Here is a 23,111-nt window from a genome sequence, read left to right on the forward strand (position 1 = left end):
GAATTGGTAGGGAACCAAGAGTCTAGTGAGAAGGAGGAACTGAAGGAAATTAGTATTACTAAAAAAATAGTGCTAGAGAAATTAATGGGACTGATAGCCGATAAATCCCCAGGTCCTGATAATCTGCATCCTAGGACACTAAAGGAGACGGCCATGGAAATAGTGGATGCGTTGGTTGTCACCTTCTAAAATTCTGTAGGTTCCGGAACAATCCTGGCAGATTCGAGGGCGCCACTATTTAAAAAAGGAGGGAGGGTGAAAACGGAATTACAGACTGGTTAGCCGAACATCAGTAGTAGGGAAAATGCTACAGCCTATTATAAAGGATGTGATAGCAGGACACTTAAAAAAAAAATATCAACAGGATCAGACAAAGTCAACATGGATTTATGAAAGAGAAATCATGTTTGGCAAACCTACTGGAATTTTTGAGGACATAACTAACAGAATAGATAAGGGAGATTCTGTGGATGTGGTATATTTGGATATTCAGAAAGCTTTTGATAAAGTCCCACATAAGAGGTTAATGTGTAAAATTAAAGCACATGGGATTGGGGATAATATATTGGCATGGATTGAGAATTGGTTAACAGACAGGAATCAGAGAATTGGAATAAATGGGTCTTTTTCGGTGTGGCAGGTGGTGACTAGTGGGGTACCGCAGGGATCAGTGCTTGGACTCCAGCTATTTACAATATATATCAATGATTTGGAAGGGGGAACCAAATGTAATATTTCCAAGTTTGCTGATGACATGAAACTTGATGGGAATGAGAGTGGTGAAGAGAACGTGAAGAGGCTTCAAGGTGATTTAGACAAGTTGAGTGAGTGGGCAAATACATGGCAGATGCAGCAAAATGTGGATAAGTGTGAAGTTATCCACTTCGGTGGGAAAAACAAAATGGCAGAATATTATTTAAATGCTGATAGATTGGGAAATGTTGATGTACAAAGGGTCCTGGGTGTCCGTGTACACCAATCACTGAAAGCAAGCATGCAGGTGCAGAAGGCAGTTAAGAAGGCAAATGGTATGTTGGCCTTCATTGCAAGAGGACTTGAGTACAGGAACAAGGATGTGTTGCTGCAGCTGTACAGGGCCTTGGTGAGACCACACCTGGAGCATTGTGTGCAGTTTTGGCCTCCTTACCTAAGAAAGGATATACTTCCCATAGAGGGAGTGAAGCAAAGGTTCACCAGACTGATTCCTGAGATGGCAGGTTTGTCATGTGAGGAGAGATTGGGCCGACTAGGCCTGTATTCATTGGAGTTTAGAAGAATGAGAGAGGATCTCATTGAGGCGTATAAAATTCTGACAGGGCTGGACAGACTGGATGCAGGGTTGATGTTTCCTCTGGCTGTGGGGTCTAGAACAAGGGATCACAGTCTCAGGATACGTGGTAGGCCATTTAGGACTGAGATAAGGGGAAACTTCTTCACTCAGAAGGTGGTGAACCTGTGGAATTTGCCACCACAGAAGGCTGTGGAGGCCAAGTCACTGAATATATTTAAGAAGAAAATAGATTTCTAGACTCTAAAGGTGTCAAGGTATATGGGGAGAGAGCGGGAGTATGATGTTGAGATAGAGGATCAACCATGATCATATTGAATGGCAGAGCAGGCTTGAAGGGCCGAATAGAACTCTATTGAATTGGTGCGCAGCTAGTTCTGGTGCATGTCTTTTGCAGGGGAACTGGTGTACCCAGACACCTGCAGCCCTTGTTGTTCAAGGTAGTGAATTTTGAAGGTGCTGTCGAAGAAGACTTGGTGAGTTGCTGCAGTACATCTTGTAGATAGTATATATTACACCCACGGTAAGCTGGTGGTGATTATTTAGGCTCACGATGAAATGCCATTAAACTGCTTTGTCTTGGATGATGTCAAGCTCCTTAATAGATGGTTAGTTACACCTATTTCAGCAAGTGGAGAGTATTCCGTATCATTTCCCATTTGTGCTTTGCAGGTGGTAGAGAGGCTTTAAAATGTTGCATATGGGTCACTTGCCACAAAACACTCAACCTCTGAACTGCTCTGGTAGCCACAATATTTATGTGGCTAGACCAGTTGCATATTTGGTCAGTGATGACCCACAAGATGCCTGATAATGCTTTTAAACTCATGGGAAGTGGTTAGACTCTCCTGTTAGAAATGGTCAGTGTGGCACAAATTGGCACTTGTCAGCCCAAGCCCAATTTTATCCAGCTTTGCATGCTTCATTATCTTCAGAGTTGCAAATGGTTCTAAATATTTTGCAATCACCAGGCCTTACTTCTGACCTTAGGATGGAGGAAAGATAATTGATGAAGTAGCTGAAGGGGCGAGGATGCTGTTCTGAGGAACCTCTGTGTTACGACCCAGCAGTTGGTAAAGCTGAGTGATTTAAAAATCCCAGAGGGAAACTTTAAACAACTGTCATAACCTATATTTTTATTTTTGTATGTTTGAGATGCAGCTCTAAATTCAGGAATCAGGCCACCAGTTCTCGAGAGGTTTTATATCAAAAGACATGAGACATTTATTAATTTAGACAAGTTAAATATGTACACATGGCTGCAAATTACTACTATCATAACTTTTAACAAATTCCCAAACTAATCTCCATTAAGGCAGCAGCAACCCATAGATTTCGGCAGACACCAGGCAAAGCATTTCACCTTACAAATTCAAAATAAGGTTCCTTTCACTTTGGTTCCTGTGGAGACAGTTGTGGGCTTATAGCTGCTTTGATCTTACATTGCCTCTGCTCGGCACACACAAAACTGCTATCTGTTATACCTAGCACAGCTCATTGAATATAAATTCTCATTATATCTCCAGCCCTTTTGAACTCCACTTCTAACAATAAAACTCCTTTCATAGTATCAATTTTATTAGTAATATAAACATATTGCTTGGTCTCTGCCAGCTAGGTGCCAGAATTCACTCCCCTAGAATGCCCTATTCAACAAAATGCAAATGCACTCTACCTCTCTTACATCTCAAAACTATTACACATCAAAACACCCAGACTAGCTGGCTTTAATCCAATTAAGACACACCCACAGACTAACCCTCTATTTTTTAAAACATAATTTTCAATAACATTATATACATTAATAGCTTCATGACACTCTGCAATGATGTCCTGGTGCATTTGATACCAGTAGCTGTGTTGTATTACAAAGTACAATAGTGATTGATATATTGTGTCCTGTGTTATGATTCCTGTAGAGACTGATAACTTTTAAGAGATGATTTTCCCAAGTGACCCAGCCTAATGAACTGAAGGACAAAATGTCATTTTTTAAGACTTTTACTGGGAACATAGGACTTGGGAGCAAGAGGAGGCCATTCAGCCCTTTGAGCCTGTTCCGCCATTCAGTAAGATCATGGCTGATCTGGTTGCTGTCTCAAATCCACTTTTGCTCCCCCATAGCCCTTCACTCCCTTGTCGATCAAAAATCTGCCCAACTCTGGCTTGATTAAATTCAATGACCCATTCTCCACTGCTTTCTGGGGAAGAGAATTCCACATAATAACGACCCCTTGAGAGAAAAAAATTCTCCTCATCTATGACTTAAAAGTTAGACTTCTTATTCTTAAACTGTGTCCCCTAGTTCTAGTCTCCCCCAAAAATGCAAACATCCTCCCGGTATATAACCTATCTAGCCCGGTATATAACCTATCTAGCCCCCTCAGGATCTTTTATGTTTCAATGAGATCACCTCTCATTCTACTAATATCCAATAGGGTATGGGCCCAACCTGTTCAGCCTTTCTTCGTATGATAAGCCCTTCATCCCAGTAATGAGACTAGTGAACCTTCTCTATTGTGACAAACTAAAATCAACGTCATTGAAATATTAACTAACCGGCAAATGGTACATCAGTTTAAAAAAAGATATATTTATTTAATTTTGCGCCATGTTTCATGCACATGTGGTATCAAAAGGCAGCCCAAAAGCTTCTCTCAGCTCTCCAGCCGAACTCGATCACTTCTCACCATGCCGAGTTGAACTTTCCAGTGTCTGTCGCCAACGAGGTTGGAACTGTTCTCCTTGGAGAGAAGGCTAAGAGGAGCAAAATACTGCAGATGCTGGAAATCTGAAATAAAAACAGAAAATGCTGGAAAAACTCAGCAGATCTGACAGCATCTGTGGAGAGAGAAACAGAGTTAACGTTTGAGTCTGTATGACACTTCCTCTGAGCTAAGGAGAGGTAGAAATGTGATGAAATTTATACTGTTTAAGGGGGTGGAGCAGGTGAAGCTGGAAAGAAGGCCAGTGATAGGTGAGGGCTAAGGAGAGATTGACAAAGATGTCATGGACAAAAAGACAAAGAGAGTGTTAATGATAGCGGTAAGGGCTAAAGAAGGTGCTGATAGTGGCATAAAGATAAGAAAGCAGAATGTGTTAACAGCGGAACAAGGGTAAGCACTCTGTGAAAGAACAACATGGAACAAGTAACAGATGGCTCTACTGGGGGTGGGGTGGGGGATGGGACGGTGGTTAGTTTCAGAACTAACTATTTTATTTTGTTTTAAAATGTTCCCTTATCATCTTAACAATCGTCTTGCAAAGTTCAGCATTCTTGACACAACTCTTCAACTGTGTCACACCTGAGTCTACTGCTGTGTTTTATTTTATTTTTGTCACATTTAATTTTTTTAACTTGTGAAATCTAGGTGAAGGGCCAGGGCCCAGAGTTCAGGAGACCACTAACTAAGATTTCCAGCATCTGCAGTATTTTGCTTTAATTTAGGTTAAGAGGTTTATTGTGGTGGTCCAGATGCTTCAATGCTCTGTCTCGTGGATGGACTCAGTAACTCCTCCTGGCTGTCATATGCATTCAAACAAAAATGGAAAAAAACTGAAGATCTTAAAAATTAGTCCTGGTCCTCTTAAACTTTTACCCTCTTTTAAAAAAGATCTAATTAGGTGTTTAATTAAACTCAGGTAATGGGCATTAACTGGGAGTTCACCTGTGCTCATATATATAGGAGCAAGCTGAAAACTAATAAAAACAGAAAGTACTGGAAAAACACAGCAGGTCTGGCAGCATCTGTGGAGAGAGATGCAGAGTTAATACTTCAAGTCAAATGTGACTCTTCTTTGAAACCTGTGAACTGTGGTTGTTGGATCTTGAGGTGTGTAATTTAAACAAAAGCTTTATAAGTGTATAAAGACTGGGCTCCAGTTCAATCTTTCACTGTCCAGTTATCTGGCTTGTGACACAAGATCTGCTGCTGATTTAACTGTAAAGGACCTGACTTGTTGAACTGACCAGGAAAATCCCACATTGGATCCCCAGTCTGCTGAGTTAACTGATGTGCACCTGGGTGAGAGAATGGGGGATCGATAGGCTAGTTTTTCTGTTTTTCATTGATGTTCAATGATTTGTGCTGGCAAATTGGCGGTCAGTTTGAGTCCAGGGTCAAATGATCTGCCAGCACTCAGAGCTTCTGACCTCCTGTTTCTCACCATCACTAAGACTGCCTATTTCATCCTCCATACCACTGCCCGACTTAACCCTGGCTCAGCTCAGCTGCTGCTGAAGCCCTCACTCATGCCTTTGTTACCTCTAGACCTGACTATATTCCAGTGCACTCCTGGCTAGTTTCCTACATTTTACCCTCCGTAAATTTGAGATCATCTGAAATTCTGCTACCTTGTCTTAAGGGAGCAGGATTTCATGCAAGATATCACCCCTGTGCTAACTGACCTACAGTGGCTCCCTGTCAAGCAATATCTTGATTTTATAATTCTCATCCTTGTTTTCAAATCACTTCATGGCCTCTCCCCCTGCACTATGTCTGTAATCTCCTTCAGCCCCACAACCCCCTGAGGTATCTGTGTTCTTCTAATTTTGGCCTCTTGCATCCCTGATGTAAATTGCTGCACTTTGGTGGCTGCGTCTCCAGTTGTCTGGGCCCCAACCTCTGGAATACCCTCCCTACATCTTTCCACCTCTCTACCTCACTTTTCTCTTTAAGGCACTCCATAGAACTCTTTGACCAAGCTTGTGGTCATCTGCCTCAATATCTCCTTATATGGCTAAGTGCCATACTTTTGTTTTATAACACTCCTGTAAGCACCTTGGATTGTTTTCTTATGTTAAAGGTGCTATATAAATATAAGTTGTTGTTGTCTGGGCTGACGCGTTCAGAATGACCATTTTGATAAGTTACTAGAGAGCAGGCGCTGTTCATAGAATTGAACTCCAGTAACAAAAACCAATTCAGAAGAAAAGCCTGTGAAAAGAAACTTTTGGCCAACTTTATGATACAAGGATACATATTTAAATAGTGCCGATACTGAATGTGATGCGTGCCTGTGATATCAAAGATTACTACCTGGATGATGTGGGGAGGGGAGTGGCGGGTAGTCACTCCCTGTATTGGTGCCGCCAGGTCAGGAAAAGGAAATAAATGGAAGAGCTTGAGAAAAATGGAGACTTCAGATGATAAGACAACCTCATCAACTTTTTAATTTTTTTTCTCAGATTCATCTGCACCTGAAAGACCTCCCAAGCCATTACCTCGCCGAATCAACTCAGAACGCAAATCCAGTCCTAGTCGGCCAAACAGCTGTAACATGTCACAGCAGCAGACACTTTCAGCTGAGATTAACAACCTCTTGAGCCAGGGCTACTCATATCAGGATATCCAGAAGGCATTGCTAATTGCACAAAATAACGTGGAAATGGCAAAGAATATTCTTCGAGAGTTTGTGTCTGTACCTTCCCCTGCACACATTGCAACATAGCCAACCCTTCGGACTCTGTCTGCAGCTAGCCAGAGCTCATGGGTGGGGCCTGATGTAAGCTTTGGCTTGAGTGACAACGTGCCTCGTCTAACCCTGTCACCTCATCAATTTGAATAATCAGGTCTGTGCAATTACTGAAATACTGGAGGATGGTGGCTCCCTGCCTCATTCCCAATCCAGCTGTGGGCTTTTTGTGAAAATAAAGTTTATATATGAAGGTATTGTTAAAATGTCTGAGCTTGACAAAGTTGAATTCTCGAGAGCAGTTATCACAAACAAAGGAATATTGCAATCCATAAAAAACTGATCCCGGTTAGTTCATTGATGCATAACAACCATAAGGTTTTGAATATAATGTGCGGTTCCATTTCCAAAAAAATTTCAAAAGTGAATGTGCCATCACACGGATGTTAAAATTATTTTTTTCAAATTAGAGCCCAAAGTTGAGAAATATGTATTATACACAGGGTGTATCATATTCAAAAATTGTATGTATTCAAAGTATTTAGTAAAAGGCCTCTGCCTACCTGTGCAAGTATTGTGTAAACAAAGTTGGAAATATTAACTTTGAGTTGGGATTCAGAAGTCACGGTTTCAGAATTAGGAGCTTTAAAAGTAGACCCAGCCTCACCTGGTGTTGCTTGTAAATGTCTGGCACTGGGAATGTGTTGTGGAACTAGGTTAGCACTTATACCAGCCAGCTATTCAAAAAACACACGGGTCTATTTTTGTACAAACAGGAAACATTTGCACAAAATAAAATATAGTTAGAAAGTTCTATTTATACAGTAGCTGGTGGTATATATATATGCGACAGAAGTTTAATGTGAAAAGTGGATCCAAACTTACACAGATCCAAAAGAGATGTCCAGGCCAGTGGTGCAAAGTCCTTGCCATAAATAAATCTGCAATGACGCAATGGGTTTCATTGCGCAATTCTAATCTATATTTTCCTTATTTGAAATATTGTGATTTCCATGAGACTTGACTGTAAAGAGTAAACAAGAATGGGAAATGATTGACACATGATCAGTGCAGCACTGATACGGAGCAGACATTAGAGCAGATTGTGGTTTATTCCCAGCTGAACCTTGATGGAAACCTCATTACTAGTTTACCCAGACAGAATCCTCTGTGTTAAAAATACTTCGTTTATAAATTATTGTGTAAGAATTAATTTAATCATAAGAACATGAAAGTCAGGAATTGTAAATTGCACCTTGACTCATGAAGCCCATCTTCCAAGAACGTTAGCCCTATCCTTAAAACACATATTTGCCCATTCAGTCCCAAACCAAAACATACTTGTAATTTTCAATTTGCCACTTACCCATGTAATTTTTAAAAATATATTTGGCACTGGGCTGTGATTCTGACTGATTCTAATATTGTATTTTAAAATAGACAAGAAATGGAGGAGCCGTACAAAAACAAAGAACTAGAAATCTGAAATAAAAATAAACTACTGGGAATACTCAGCAGGTCTGGCAGCATCTTTGGAGGGAGAGAGAGGAAATAGAGTTAAAGTTTCAGGCCAATGACCTTTCATCAGAACAGATTTCATTGACCTGAAACATTAACACATTCTCTCTCCCTCCCCCTCCCATCCTCCCTCCACAGATGCTGCTAGATCTACTGGGCATTAACAGCATTTTCTGCTTTTATTAAGGAAGAGGCCTTTTCTATTTGGATTACAAATTGCTTGCACCAAGAGGTGCAACCTTTGGGGTGCTGCAATTGGTCACAGCACCCCCAGACAAGAGATAGGAAAAATTAGCTTCTGACTGCTTTCCAGTGACTCCTGCAAAAGTGCACCTGTCTGTCAGCGCGTGCACGTCTGTTAGTGCACGCGTGTGTTTTTCGGTCTCCTTGTGCAGATGTTTTACGAGCAAAGGGTTGGACATGTCTTATGTGCCCTTGCCCTCTAATAGTAAAGTGCTGTGGATTTGTCAGGCACTAGAAGGTTGCTGAACTAGAGACTTGAACCCTAGAATGAGTCAGTAACTTCAGGAGAGAGGAAGTGGAAAAACTGAACAGGAAATGTGTGGTATGTTGAATCAGTTACAGCTTTATCTTTATTAATTGCACTGGTCAAGTCATTTCTGTTCTGTGTAACCTTAAGTTGAGTAACTCCTCGTAAATTGTGCTGTAATTCCTGTTAACGGGACTATACCCAACATGGCTCTGTGATCAGGAATACACACCACACATCATCTTGACTTGGAACTATGTTGCTGTTCCTTCACTGTCAATCGGTCAAAGACCTGGAACTCCCTAACAGCACTGTAAGAATAGCTACACCAGATAGACTGCAGCAATTCAAGAAGGTGGCTCACCACCATCTTCTCGAGCAATTAGGGGTGAGCAACAAATGCTGGCCTTGCCAGCGATGTTCACATCTCATGAAAGAATAAAAAAAAGTTTTATAATTGTTTTCAATCAAGTTTGGAGATGTTGTTGAAATCTGCTTCCCATTAATGCTTTTAGTTGAAAGCCTAGTAAAATCAAGATGAAAAATTTAAAACTGCTACAGCAATGTTACTTGTGCACTTTTAAATAATTTTCATATTTTCCCTATGCAAACATTGCTGTTAGAAGTAATTTTGGTGCGCTTTTTTACCATGCTGCTGTGATCAACAAGCAGCAAATACAACTTGACATGACATTTACTGTGAAGTTCATGAAAGTATGTGACGGACATTCTGCAAAGAAAATATTATACCTAATATAAATAATATAGAATCACAGAATGATGCAGAAGACGAGGATGCCATTTGGCCCATGGTGCCTGTGCCAGTTCTGGGAAAAATTATCCAATTAGTCCTACTCCCTGTTCTTTATTCAAAGCCCTGGAAGTTCTTTCACATTGTCAAAAGCACAGTGGTTTTATTTTTGTTTACATTTCTGCCCTATCAGCATGTTTACGGATTTTAGCGGGAATAGAACAGGGGTCAGATGCTGCAATTTTTTTTAAAACAATAAGTTCTTCATTTTCAGATTTGCAAAAATTAAAAGTTCTTGAATGAAAATTCTGGTTCAGGTGTTGGAAAGGTTGAACCTTGCATATAACCATATATAATTGTAACTGCATAATCCTATGTTCTTATTAATTCTTCGACCATCCTTCCAAATCATTTGCAAGTTTAAGAAGTTCAGTGTGAGACTGGCTTACCTAGAATTGCATAATGTGGTGCTGCTTTTTAAACCCAAGCTGTGGGCAGTTTCTTCCTTAAAGAAGCCATTTTCATCAGTCTGAATAAATGCAAACATATGTGTTTGTGTATTGTAATGGAGAATGGAAGGTAGGCTGTAGTCAACTATCCTTTTTCCAGTGCTGTACGCATTGTCTAAATGTTCTGTCTGATGCCAGGCAGAGTTAAACACTGGATAAATATGCCTGTAGAGTCGACTTAATTGCTGGTATAGGAGGTAGAACAAAAATGTTCCTTGTCACAATTTTCTAATAGCCTAATTTAATTTTATTCTTGATGTTTCAGCACAGCTCAGTTTTCTAAACTATATAATTAATTGGATTAAAAAGAGTTTTCCTATTATTTAAGATCGCAATACTTTGGTTATGACATGTTTGTAGCCAATTTCGGTGAACAGGCATTTGGTGAATCACAAGGTTGCCTGGTGTATTCCGATGCATTGTGCCATATTTGGGGGGTTGTGTTGGGGGTTGTGGGGATGGGGGTGGGGGGGTGGGGGTGGGGGGCAGAAATGGTAGTGGTCATTAGTTACTGAGTGTGAATATCTAGTAACAAGTTGTGTTTTAATGTTCACTGTTACCTTGGATGCTCCAGGTTAGATCTGTTTGCTGTTGTGCTCTTTTGTACTTATTGGTCAATGGTTGGCATTAAGAACTGAATTTTTCATTTACCTGAAACACTGACAAAAAATTGTTAGTGTTGCACTTCAGTGTGGCTGAAATTAAACATTATGCAAAATTAAATGTCATTAATATAAATACAATTTTATTCATGAAAGATGCGCCATATTTCGGTTTCCCAGGGGAAATAAGATGAATAATAGCCTTTTGAGTTACAGTGGCAAATTGCACACTGTTCAACAAAGTTTGTCGGACAGTGATTGTGTGAAGAGCATCCACATTTCCTAGGAAAGAAGGATTGTTCATTTGTAGCCTGCTTACCTGTGAAAAATGTTCCACTTATCCTGCAGTGACATGATTGCATTACAGGGTTGATTCTGAAATTCTGAAAGCCTCTAGTTGTAACCTTGTATGTAGTGTGTGCCATGTTTTTATTTAATGACTTGTAGTTTTTAAATTATATTAATATTTTCTCTCTGAATTGCGGCATCTAGTATGGATAGTGAGTTTAGTTCTTGTGTTTCATTTTTATTTTCTCCCTATGTCTCCATGCAATACTCCACTGAGTGTACGAATTGACCAAACTCCCTCAAATAAAAAGAATGAAAGTAGTCTTTGAGTTTTGGGCTTGACATTTTAGTCTGAAGTTCATACATAAACCTGATTACAATGGCGGTGAGTAGCTGAAGATGGAACACATCACATTATCCCACTGCAAGTTTACATAACAGATACATCTTTATAGGTGAGTGAGGTAGCTTCTTTGGGGTTTTAGTAATGTACTCATTTTCATACTGAACAGGGGAGTGGTTGGGTTATTTCTATTTTATATTGATCCCTAGTTCAGGACTTTAGTCAGTGGGAATTGAATAGGAAATCCAGCTGGGAGGTGAGACAAGTAACCTTAGTTAAATAATCTTAAACCTACTAATTCATTAGTGCTTCTGTTAGCTGCAGGAGAGGGTTTAGGAAACATTGATAATTTCATGGCTTGGTTTGCTATTTACTGCTGCTGATTTTGTGTGAAGGCACATTATTCAATTAATGTTTGATTTAAAAACCTATTTTAATTGTGAAATTAACAGATTAAACATGAAAATGCAATGTTTTGAAAAGCCTGGGTTTAATTGCATAATCAATTGTCTTGATCAGATGAGGGAGTTGGGAGTGTTTATCTTCAGGACGAAATGCTAGTGGTTGTCAAACAACCTACCCGGCAGCAGGATCTGTTACCCACAGCCTTTTGATAAAATATATCTGTCCCAAGATTTGATATATGGTATTCTAACTTTCCCCCTCACCATGCTGTTCAACTGAGTGAACAGAGAGTCACGTCATATCCTATGGCTCCTTTAACTGAATCTGAATTGTGAACATCGCTTCCGGAACTCTCACCTTTTTAGAATCTTTCAAACAAACTCTAGGGTATTCATTGCAACTTCGGCTGATAAATTGTGCTTCAGTGCCAATATGATGGACAAAACTCCACTTAAAACCTGAGTGAAGCATCTCTTGAGCTGAACTGATAATCCAAGAGAAATTGTATTGGGAAGGAATTTTGAATTTGAGGCCGAGGTTGCAGGACAACTTTTAAAGGAAATGGAGTATAATACTGATGTCTGCCTTTCATTTGCAAGCAGCATTGAGATCCCAGTTAGCAAAACTGGTGACTTGACCACTGCAGATGCCAGATGTGAGTTGTAGTTTAACTTGAGCCTTACTAAACGTCATAATTTACAGAGTAGATACCTGTTTTTACATGCTAAACATAAGGCTGGATTGAAATTGAAGTTAGAAATTTTCTGAAGTTAGGAATTCTAGCCCTTAATTAATTAAAGTCCAACTGTAGAAATGCAAGATGTTTTCAAGTAATCAGGGTCATTTTTATATTTTAGAAAAAAAAAATTTTAAATGTTAAAATCTTTGACCTCTGATTTACTTTAATTTTCAGTGGCAGTCGTACAGCCTGTTTTATCTGAGATAAAAGCAAAATACTGCGGATGCTGGAAATCTGAAACAAAAAACAGAAAATGCTGGAAAAACTCAGCAGGTCAACAGCATCTGTGGAGAGAAAAAAAAGAGTTAACGTTTCGAGTCCGTATGACTTCTTCAGAAGAGTATCTGAAGAAGAGTCATACAGACTTGAAACGTTAACTCTTTTTTTTCTCTGCACAGATGCTGTTAGACCTGCTGAGTTTTTCCAGCATTTTCTGTTTTATCTGGGGCCTGGTTTGAGATTTTTTTTTATTTTCTTGTCTGAATTTTGGAAATGGATGCAGAATGTACTCATTCCAATCATCCTCACCACTTAAAAAGAAGTTTAAATTTTAACAAAGAGAACACAAGTTTATCTGTATTGAGTTTCTTGCTGTGTAACATGCTGCAGTCATTCTTTGAGTACTGTACAGTTCAACATTTGTCAATTTTCTCAGGATTTCAGGAAAGATTACATTTAGTCAATGCAATGCAAAGGTTTATGCATTTGAATCTGCAGAATGTTTCTCTTCAAACTTTCCAAGAAACTTCCTCCTGGGGAGGGAACAAGAATCAGTCATTGTTCATTGTGGGTGTGACATGAAGGCAAGTCAGAAGACAAGAGCATATGAATCAGATTATTTACTTTAAGCTGATTTAAATCTTATTGCTTCATAGTTCATTTTAAACTATTCACGTAAAATATTAAAACTTTTCATGTAAAATAGGCAATCTTTTCATAGCAACAGGACCGATGAATCTATAGAGTTTGCTGGGTTTTGATACTGATGAACCGCTAAGCTATGAACCTGGTGGTGTTGTGCTGTCCAGTGATATAATTTGGTGTCTCCAGTGAGTAGCAGGTTGTGGAGAAATCAGCTGCTGAAGCTGAGGCTTGAATTAGGCAGTGCCTTATCTCATCTCTATGAAATATCTGGCATCACACACTGAGTTATTTTAGATGTGCATTGACTGTTAATGAGCAATAAGCAGCAATGAGATGAATCACCAGTTAATTTCTCCCTGTTCCTCAAATAGTGCCATGAGAGCTTTTAATATCCACCAGACTAACCAATTTCATCCAAATTATGACACCACCTGCAGTATTGAGTATTAGCTTGGAGTGTAAACTCAGACGGCTTATATAGGGCGAGAACATACAACTCTCTAGCCCTGAGATGAAACTCTTTCGAGTTATCAACAGTCACAGATTGCAACTCTTTTGAGTACAATCACAGTTCTTGGTTTCCGTGAGTGGGACATGAACCCACAACCCTCTGATTCAAAGGCGAGGATGCTATGAACTGAGCCAACCTGATCAAGTAGCTGAATTTCACAGCAAGATGAATTGTAAGGCTGAGCCTAAGTAGCAGTGAACTTAATTTGATCTTTCATTGGCAGCTCCTGTCAGGCAGCTGACCATGGAGCTTGATTGGTCCCAATTGAAAAGTCTAGGAATTCCGTTGCCCCAATTGAAAGAGATTGCATTGAGCAAAGAAACTTGGATGGATTAGGAAAACAGAGTCCGCAGATATGAGAGGGAGAGAGATAGTGAACCAAGGGTTAAAATTATTTGTAGCAGCGACTATTTCCTGTAAATTGAATACAGGACCGTAGTGTGTATGTGATGTGACCTGAATACTTCAGCGGTAAACTTTGTAAAGTGAACATCCACTTTCTCGTGTGTCCCGGTCTGAGGTCGGCATTGTGCTGGATGGATTTGTAGCATGGCATAGTTTTAAGCTTGGTACTGATGAAATGATTAGGAGGAGGGGTGTATGGAGGCAGTACTACCACATACATACTGGCAAGGCACGATCAGAAGGTAACGAGAGCCTGCTTTTAAAGGATTTCTACATTAACCCTTTGAGTACTCAACAGCTTTCCAAATATGCACTTGCTTCGCCTCATAACCTCTGAAAAGGATTTTCTGTAAATTTCGTATGTTCAATGTTATAAATGTAGAAATGTACAGAACTGTAGGACGTTTAAGTCACAGTATTTTTATTGAATACTGTAATCTTAAGATTTTAATTTTGGTAAAAATGCTACTATAAGAGGTGATTTCCAATGCTTTTGATATAATGAAGGTTGAGACTCACCATGTGTTTGGTCAGTCTCGGTGTCCATTTCAAGCAATGCATTCGTTTCCTGAGATTTTAATTTGTTTTATTCTGCACTGATGTAGAACGATCTTTCACTTTGTTCAGGGTTTTTTGTGCTTGCAATATGTAATTTTTTAAACTCCTAACCTCATCGCAGATTCTGGAAGTTCTGTGCAATTAATTTATATTCATTTAAGTGCTCTCTTACTGTGTTGGTAAGTGTTTTAAGAAATAGCAAATGGAAAGTACTATTGTGAAATAATGTATTAAATATGTACTGAAATCACACAAGCTTGTGTAAAGGCTTTTATTGAGAGATCACAACATTCATAACAGCTCAGAAAAGAACAGTCCTGTTGAGGAAAAAAAAAACCTGTTGTCTGATGATTGATACTTTTCTCTGTCACCCCCACCTGTGCATTTCTGTGTTTGTGTCTTATCTCTCATTTCTAATAAGCAATTTCTCTCACTTATAGTCTGGGACTCTCTCTCCTTTCTCATCCCCTCTTTCCTGAATCAGAGGGTTATTTTAACCTCCAATTTCTCTCCCTTAACTTTTCATACCCACGTGTGTCTCATGTGTCTTTCTCACCATTCCTCCCTTTTTCACTCTCTTACATCAATGCTACTCTGGTCAGTGGCCAGTAAAGTAACCTTGTTCCTCCTAAGCTGTCCTGTCTGCCTCCCCAGCCAAATCCTCATTACTGAAATCAAATCTCCTACCCTAACATCCTCTCCTGTACCTCATTTGGCTCCTATTGATTGCATGGCTGCTTTATCTTCTTTGTCATGCTTTCCTTGCTTAACTTTTAGTTCTAAAGAAAGTTTTGCACCTGAAATGTTAATTTGTCTTTTCTCTTAACAGATGCTGACTAACCCATATATTTCTAGCACTTAATGTTTTTATTTCAGATTTCAAACGCCTTCTGTTTATCCCTTGAGATTTAAATCGGCAGATCGCTAGAATTGTTGATGTGTCCACAGGCTATCTGATTCAATCACAAGTTGTTAATTCTGAAATGCAATTTCATCTTTATGAGACCACATCTGGAGTAGCGCATGCTGTTTTGTTCTCCCATTTTAAGAAGAAAGGATATAAAGTATGGAGGAAGAGCCTGGTATGCAGCATTGCTTTTAGAAGAGGAGAAAAAATTTACACCAAAAATGATAAAACTTTGATCCTAAATTGCTACAGACGGAGCTTTTGGCTTTTTACGGAAGAAAGCTTTTTATAGTTAATCTCCCATCAAATGGATCCTGGCTTCTGCTGCTCACTCCAGGTATGTTGGCTGCACAATTTGGATTACATTTTGCAATCATGTTGAGTGTCAACAGAATCTGGGACGAGGCTGAAGCATTTGTGACTTTGGATTATTGGATTTTTCCTGGCTGGTCACAGTACATGTGGGCCTAATGTTAATTACAATGAACTGATTCATCCATCTGCACAGAACATGGAATGTGGCCTAGTATGCTGAAACATTAATATACTAATGTTCATTGAGTGCATTCTGTTTATTTAGTTCCTGATAGCTGGATAAGTGATAATTTCATGCAATCGCAGATCAATGAGTTTCTTAGAAGAAAATATCATGCGTAATTGATATAAGGATCTCTTCAAAGTAATAGATTTCATTAAGAGCTATATCAGGATTAAATAGTTATGACAGGTCTAAGAGTGATGGGACTACATTTCATGGTAGTCCTGATGATGTACAGCTCTCGTCCAGGATCTCCAGGTGTTAGGCTTGAATTTGGATGCCTGCACTTTGTTCACTGATCAGTTTGCAGCCACCAGGATTTAGTCTGGCTAGCAAGGGGAGGCGGTGGCATCATGGCATTGTCGCTGGACTAGTAATCCAGAGACCCAGGGTAATGCTCTGGGGACCCAGGTTTGAATCCCACCCTGGCAGATGGTGAAATTTGAAATCAATAAAAATCTGGAATTAAAAGTCTGATGAAAACCATGAAACCATTGCCTATTGTCATAAAAACCCATCTGGTTCACTAATGTCCATTAGGGAAGGAAATCTGGCCTACATGTGACTCCAGACCCGCAGCAATGTGGTTGACTCTTAAATGCAATAAATGCTGGCCTGTTTGGTTGAATGTTAGTGCAGGAAAAGAAATCTTTGACAACTTGAATTGCAACTAGAAGTTTGCAATAGCTATCAATATGTTTGCACTAAGGACTATTCTTGAACCTGCTTTATGTTATATTCAAGGAGATTATGTTGTGGCAGATGTATTACATTAAACAAGCTTTCTGGCGTTGATGAATTCTCTGTTGAACCTCTGGGGCTTGTATCATTTATCATATTGGGCAGGAAAAGGCACACCCTGATTTTTGAGCTTCCTAAAGATCCACTTGTGGAAATGTCAGTGAGAACAACCTAGGAATAAAACCCCTAAAAAAAAACATAGAATCTTACAGCAGCAAACAAGCCTTTCGTTCATTGGCTTGTGTGCTGGTATTTTTCTTCATAGGATCCACTGAGTCTAATGCCACCATTCTGCTCACTAATATTCTTTTCAACTCATTCCCTTCTTAAAGAATTTATGGGCTTTACTTCAGCACTGATTTGTGGCTGACAATTCCACATTGTAACCATCCTCTACATCAACTTTTCTCTAACTTCCCCCTTTAGTTTTTGTGACCACATGTTTGTACCATCTTAACACTGTCTTCTCAACTAGCAGCAAAAAAAAGGTCATTGTTATTTATGTCAATAACCTTAAATAATCAGCAGTGACAGGGTTTGCATGAACATCAGTAAAAATCCCAGAGCCCCACAGGATGTGTTTTGTATTCAGTCACTGAAACCAACGCCCTCTGGTACTCAGTATACCAATACTGTTAGCGTATGCTTAACACAGAAACTGACTTGTTCCCATAATCAACCTCTCTCTTATACTCTCATCAGCCAGCAGAGGGAGTTGATACTCCGCAAAGTACCTTAGAATTCCATTGAACGCAGATACTATTCCTTATAGGACTCTAAGGGCTAATCCTCTACGGACTCGTCTGTGATCTGAGACCTGTACTGTGGAGCACAGTCTCACTGTTGTATTGACATAAAGAATTCTTTTTGTATAAAACAATTTCAGGACATCCCACGATATTTTACTGCCAATCAAAAATCTTTTAAGTGTGGCCACTGTTGTAGTGAAGCACATCACATACAGCAAGTTCCCACAAACAGCAATCAGCTAAATAACTAGATAATCTGTTTAACTGATGTTGTTTGAGGGATTAATGTTGGCCAGAGGAGAGCTCTTTGAATAGTGCCATCAGATATTTACATCCCTGTAAGAGGGCAGAGGGGACCATGGTTTAATGTCTAATTTAAAAGACTGCACATCTGACAGTGCAGCGCTCCCTCAGTACTGACCCTCTGACAGTGCAGCGCTCCCTCAGTACTGACCCTCTGACAGTGCAGCGCTCCCTCAGTACTGACCCTCTGACAGTGCAGCGCTCCCTCAGAACTGACCCTCTGACAGTGCAGCGCTCCCTCAGTACTGACCCTCTGACAGTGCAGCGCTCCATCAGTACTGACCCTCTGACAGTGCAGCGCTCCCTCAGTACTGACCCTCTGACAGTGCAGCGCTCCCTCAGTACTGACCCTCTGACAGTGCAGCGCTCCCTCAGTACTGACCCTCTGACAGTGCAGAGCTCCCTCAGTACTGACCCTCTGACAGTGCAGAGCTCCCTCAGTACTGACCCTCTGACAGTGCAGCGCTCCCTCAGTACTGACCCTTGGACAGTGCAGCGCTCCCTCAGTACTGACCCTCTGACAGTGCAGAGCTCCCTCAGTACTTCACTGGAGTGTCAGCCTCGACTTTTGAGTTCATTTCTCTGGAGTGGGACTTGAACCCACAACCTTCTGACTCTGAGGCAGAACTGTTACACTGATCCATAATTGACATAAATGAAAAAGAAGTAATGGATAATAGGCAGGGATTTGGGAATCATTGGCAAGTGAGACTTAGTATAGTTTAAGAAGTGGATGCAGAATTTTGGACAATTTGTGGAAGATAGGAGGGCAGCAAAGAAACTTTTGGCATTATCGGAGGTAAGAAAGGTATGAATCAGGGCGTCAGTGATGGAGGGAGGATTAGAGTCAAATAATGTTGGGCTGGTGAAGTAAATGGTTTCAGTGATGGAAACAGATCTCAAAAATGGGTGAGCCTGTCTTCTAGGCCCCCTTCCTGGATCTATCTCATAATGGGCCTGCAAATGGTGAAAGCCTATCTAATCTCTGCATCAGTCAGCATGAGATACCTCCTCGCCACTCTGACCTCCCGTGAAAATGATATATGTAAGATTTTTTTTATATGGCAGCAAGACAGTGGGAAATAGTCCACAGTTATTGAGGCAGGAGGTGATGCACTCCAGATGAAGGGCTGTCTGTCAGCCTTTCATTTATCCTATGCAAATCATAATCTTTAAACTCCCGAGTGAAACAAAGCAAGGCAGGCAGTTGGCTATAATGAGGTTTGTCTGTGTGGGCCTCAGTTGTTGTGCAGACTGTTTTCCACCTGTCAGCAATCCTGACTGCCACTTCCTCCACAAGGAGCCCATGTGTCACCATCCTGCTCTCTGGGATGTAACTGTGATACCAGTTAATGGATCCAGCTCTCAACAGCAGCTGCTGCAGTTTCATACAGAATTAAGCTGCATCTGTTACTTTAAACAAGTTAGAAATGACTGAAAGGCCTCAGGTTAAACACTGGGCTTTTTATTTTATGTCTCCAACGGTTACTGCAGTTTCCAAACTGATTCTTTATCTAATCCATAAATTGTTAAAGACTGACACTGAGCATCTAACACCCTGGTGGAGGGATGGGGAAGTTCACAATTTTCAAGTCATATCTTGCCCCAGTTTTCTCCCCTCCTCCTTACTGGGTTGGAGTCATATTTTGGATGATCTTCCACTAGCCATTTACATAAAGAGTTATTCCTCATGTGCTAGCCTGGGTCTGATTGTTGTCAGATTATTTGCCCATGGTGGACTTCACATCCATCCTGATTCTCTGTTCAACCAATGGCAACTTGTTTGTACTTTCCAACATTGAACGGTGATCCAGAGGAGTCAGTTTGGTTGTTTTCCTTTTCTAGTTTACTGGCTCAGAGGGCAACAGTCACAAACTGTCGCCCCATTTCAAGTGGTTGACTTATTCAATAGATAGCTGAGTGTAGACCTCAAGATTCGATCCCGGGTCTGTCCTGAGTTAGCTGTCTCAACAGGAATGAAAATTAATCTGGATTCTTGCCCCTGCTCACTGACCCTGGCTCAAGAAGCTATGCTGTGATGTTCCCTGATCAACACCCACTGCCCAAGTCCAAACATGAAGAATGACCAGTTGGGCAAAGAAATGGAATTAAACAAGAATCAGTACTTTGTGAAGGGAGGATAAGGAGAAACAGCAAAAGAAAAATCAAACCTTGTGGCTGTACAGTGAATTGCTGGAAATGCTGAACAGTTATGGAATAAACTGCAGTAATTCTAAAACTCATCTGGGAATATTCAATGTTTTTGATGAGGGCAATCCAGTCACCAACAGCAGAGGAATTGCGGTGTTCAAAAGACAAACTGGCATATGAAGTATTCAGACACTAATGTACTTGGATGTGAACAACAACTGGGTGATGTTCTCTGGACCCTTGAAACTCTAGGGTTTCGTTTTCAGTGATCTTTGAATTGATCTCAGATGAGCTCTCAATTATATTATCAGCTGTCTAGGGAGACTGTTTCACGAAATATTTGGATGAGATTAAATCTCCCTGATGCTTCTCACTGCCTTGGAAGGTGGTGTGGAATCTGGGAGAATTTTGAATGAATGCCTGAGATTTGTTTTGGGAGCAGTTTTTACTGGTGTGCTGACTGTCAAATGATTAACTAGATTAAGTTGTTTTCAAGGATGGTAAAAGTGGAGATGATGAATGATTTCAAAAGAAAACTGGATGGGTGCTTGAAGGAAATAAACATGCAGGGCTATAGGGATAGAGTGGAGAAAATGGACTGGCTGGATTGTTCTACAGAAAGCTAGCATAAGCTTAATGGGCCAAAAGGCCTCATTCTGTGCTGCTATGACTGCAGTCTGTGGTGAATTACAGGATTGGTGCACAATGCAGTTTGTTTTAATATGCTGCACTGAGCACCAACTAATGAAGGGAGGTGATCTGCTATTAGTAAATCAACTCTGAAAGTTGCAGAAACTCATGTCCAAATTTGCAATCTGAAACACAGAGGAACTTACACAGTGATCACTGTATTCATGACTCAGAAATAGCTACTCAGTGATTCTTCACAAGCTTGTAATTCCTCACTTGCTCACTTTACTTTCACAAATCCTCTATTGTTGACCTTTGTTAAAGCTGCAACTCTTGCCCAGTTCTAAATGGAAGGGGTTAGGGGGGTTGTGATTGCTCAGAAAGGGGGAAAATTCAAATTATTTCAACCATTCTTTCTTCCTCTTAGCCTTTATCTCTCCTCTCCTGTCTGATTCTCTATCCCTCCCTCCTATGTTTGTCTGTTTCTAAGTCTCTTTATGTGTTTCTCTTGCTCTCTTTTGTCTTTATTTTTATGTATTTTTCTCTCTCTTGCATCTTGTTTTGCTCTTGTGTTTTCTGTGCTTGCAGGATTTCCTCATTCCTGTCTGCTTGCCAGCTCTTTGTTTAAATGCTCCAGAGCTCAGTTCAGTGCCGTCGTCTCCCAGGACCAATTTCTCATCTCTAGTCTTGTTTTGAGGCCCTGGTGAATTTGCAGCGGGAGGGTTGGTTCATTGTTAACTCTTAATAATACACCTAGCAGTACCAGCGAAAGAAAAAAACGGGACATCACCTCAGGAGACCTGCCAATATTGACAGTTTTCGAGTAGTGTGTGTGTGTATATATATATAAATATAAGTTAAATGATCTAGATCTTGGTGTACAGGGAATAATTTCAAAATTTGCAGATGATACAAAGCATTGTAAACTGTGAGGAGGACAGTGTAGAACTTCAAGAGGATACAGACAAGTTGGTGGAATGGTTGGATGTGTGGCAGATAAAGTTCAATGCGGAGAAATGTGAGGTGATACATTTTGGAAGGAAGAACATGGAAAGACTGTATAAAATAAAGGGCACTACTCTAAAGAGGGTGCAGGAGCAAGGGAACCTAGGTGTATTTGTGCATAAGTCATTAAAGGTGTCAGGACAGATTGAGAGAGTGGTTAATAAAGCACACAGTATCCTAGGCTTTATTAATAGTGGCACAGAGTAAAGAGCAAGGAGGTTATGTTGAACTTGTGTGAGACACTCGTTAGACCTCAGCTGGAGTATTGCGCACAGTTCTGGGCGTCAAATTTTAAAAAGGATGTGAAGACAGTACAGAAGAGGTTTACGAGAATGGTTCCGGGGATAAGAAACTTCAGTTATGCAGATAGATTGGAGAAGTTGGGACTCTTTTCCTTAAATTTAATAGTGGTATTCAAAATCACGAGGGGCCTAGACAGAATAGACGGGTAAACTTCCCACTTGTGAAAGGATTGAGAACCAGAAGGCACAGATTTAAAATAATTAGAAAAAGAAGCAAAAGCGATATGTAAAAAAAACGTTTTCATGCAGCAAGTGGAGGGAGGCTCAATCGAGGCATTCAAGAGGTAATTAGATGATAATTTGAAAAGAAACAATCTGCAGGGTTATGGGGAGAAGGCAGGAGAACGGAGCTTGTTAGGAGAGCTGACACAGACATCATGGGCCGAATGGCCTCTTCATGTGCTGTAACAATTCAGAGTTTCTGAATAACCTCACTTTTGAACTTGTGATTTTAGTTGTGGTCACATGAAATCATGTATGAGAGGTTACATTAACAACAATAGAGAGATGGTCAGTAAAACTGCAAGAGGGGAGGTGAGGTTACTGAGTGACAGTGTGAGGGAGCTGGATTGAGTAGCTCATAGTCATTATGGCACAGAAGGAGGCCATTTGGCTCAGCTAGTCCATGATAGCTTCCTGTAGAACAGTCCAGTCAGTCCCTTTTCTCCACTATATCCCCATATCCCCTGCATGTTTATTTTTCTCAAGTACCCATCCAATTCACTGCCAGACTAACAAAGAATGACTCTCAAGAGCAATTCCTAGGCCTCTTTCATTTGTGGAACTTCAAACTGAAAACTAAGGGAATAAACAAGTAGCTAATCAAACATGAAAAGATTCCCCCTCTCTGCATCTGTAGTAGCTGAGGCAGCAGTTCCAGTCTGACTTGTAAGTGACATTAGATAAACAGGCCAGAGGTATTTGTTCCTTGCAATCCATCTTGTAGATTGCATTCCTGGCAGAAATTGCTTCTTTGGCCTGCGCTGCTGGAGAAAAATCCCCTCCTAGTGCTGGCTGAATGATAGCCACCTTGCAGATTTGTGTCTGAAACAAATTCTCTGCTGCTGCAGGGATGGACTTTCCAAGGAATTTGAGAGAA

The 23,111-nt window shown here is 40.4% G+C and overlaps 1 protein-coding gene across 1 annotated transcript in view; it reads left to right on the forward strand.

Annotated features, from left to right (window-relative positions):
* cbl (Cbl proto-oncogene, E3 ubiquitin protein ligase) overlaps positions 1-10,409 on the forward strand; it is a 211,490-nt gene extending 201,081 nt beyond the window's left edge. The window contains exon 16 of the mRNA XM_078533480.1: positions 6,477-10,409. Within this exon, the coding sequence (XP_078389606.1) occupies positions 6,477-6,739 (263 nt within the window). The 3' untranslated portion in view covers positions 6,740-10,409. The remainder of the gene's footprint in view (positions 1-6,476) is intronic.
* The last annotated feature ends 12,702 nt before the right edge of the window (positions 10,410-23,111 follow it).

This window comes from Cetorhinus maximus, chromosome 2, assembly GCF_964194155.1.
Source record: "Cetorhinus maximus chromosome 2, sCetMax3.hap1.1, whole genome shotgun sequence".
In the NCBI taxonomy this organism is placed as follows: Eukaryota; Metazoa; Chordata; class Chondrichthyes; order Lamniformes; family Cetorhinidae; genus Cetorhinus; species Cetorhinus maximus.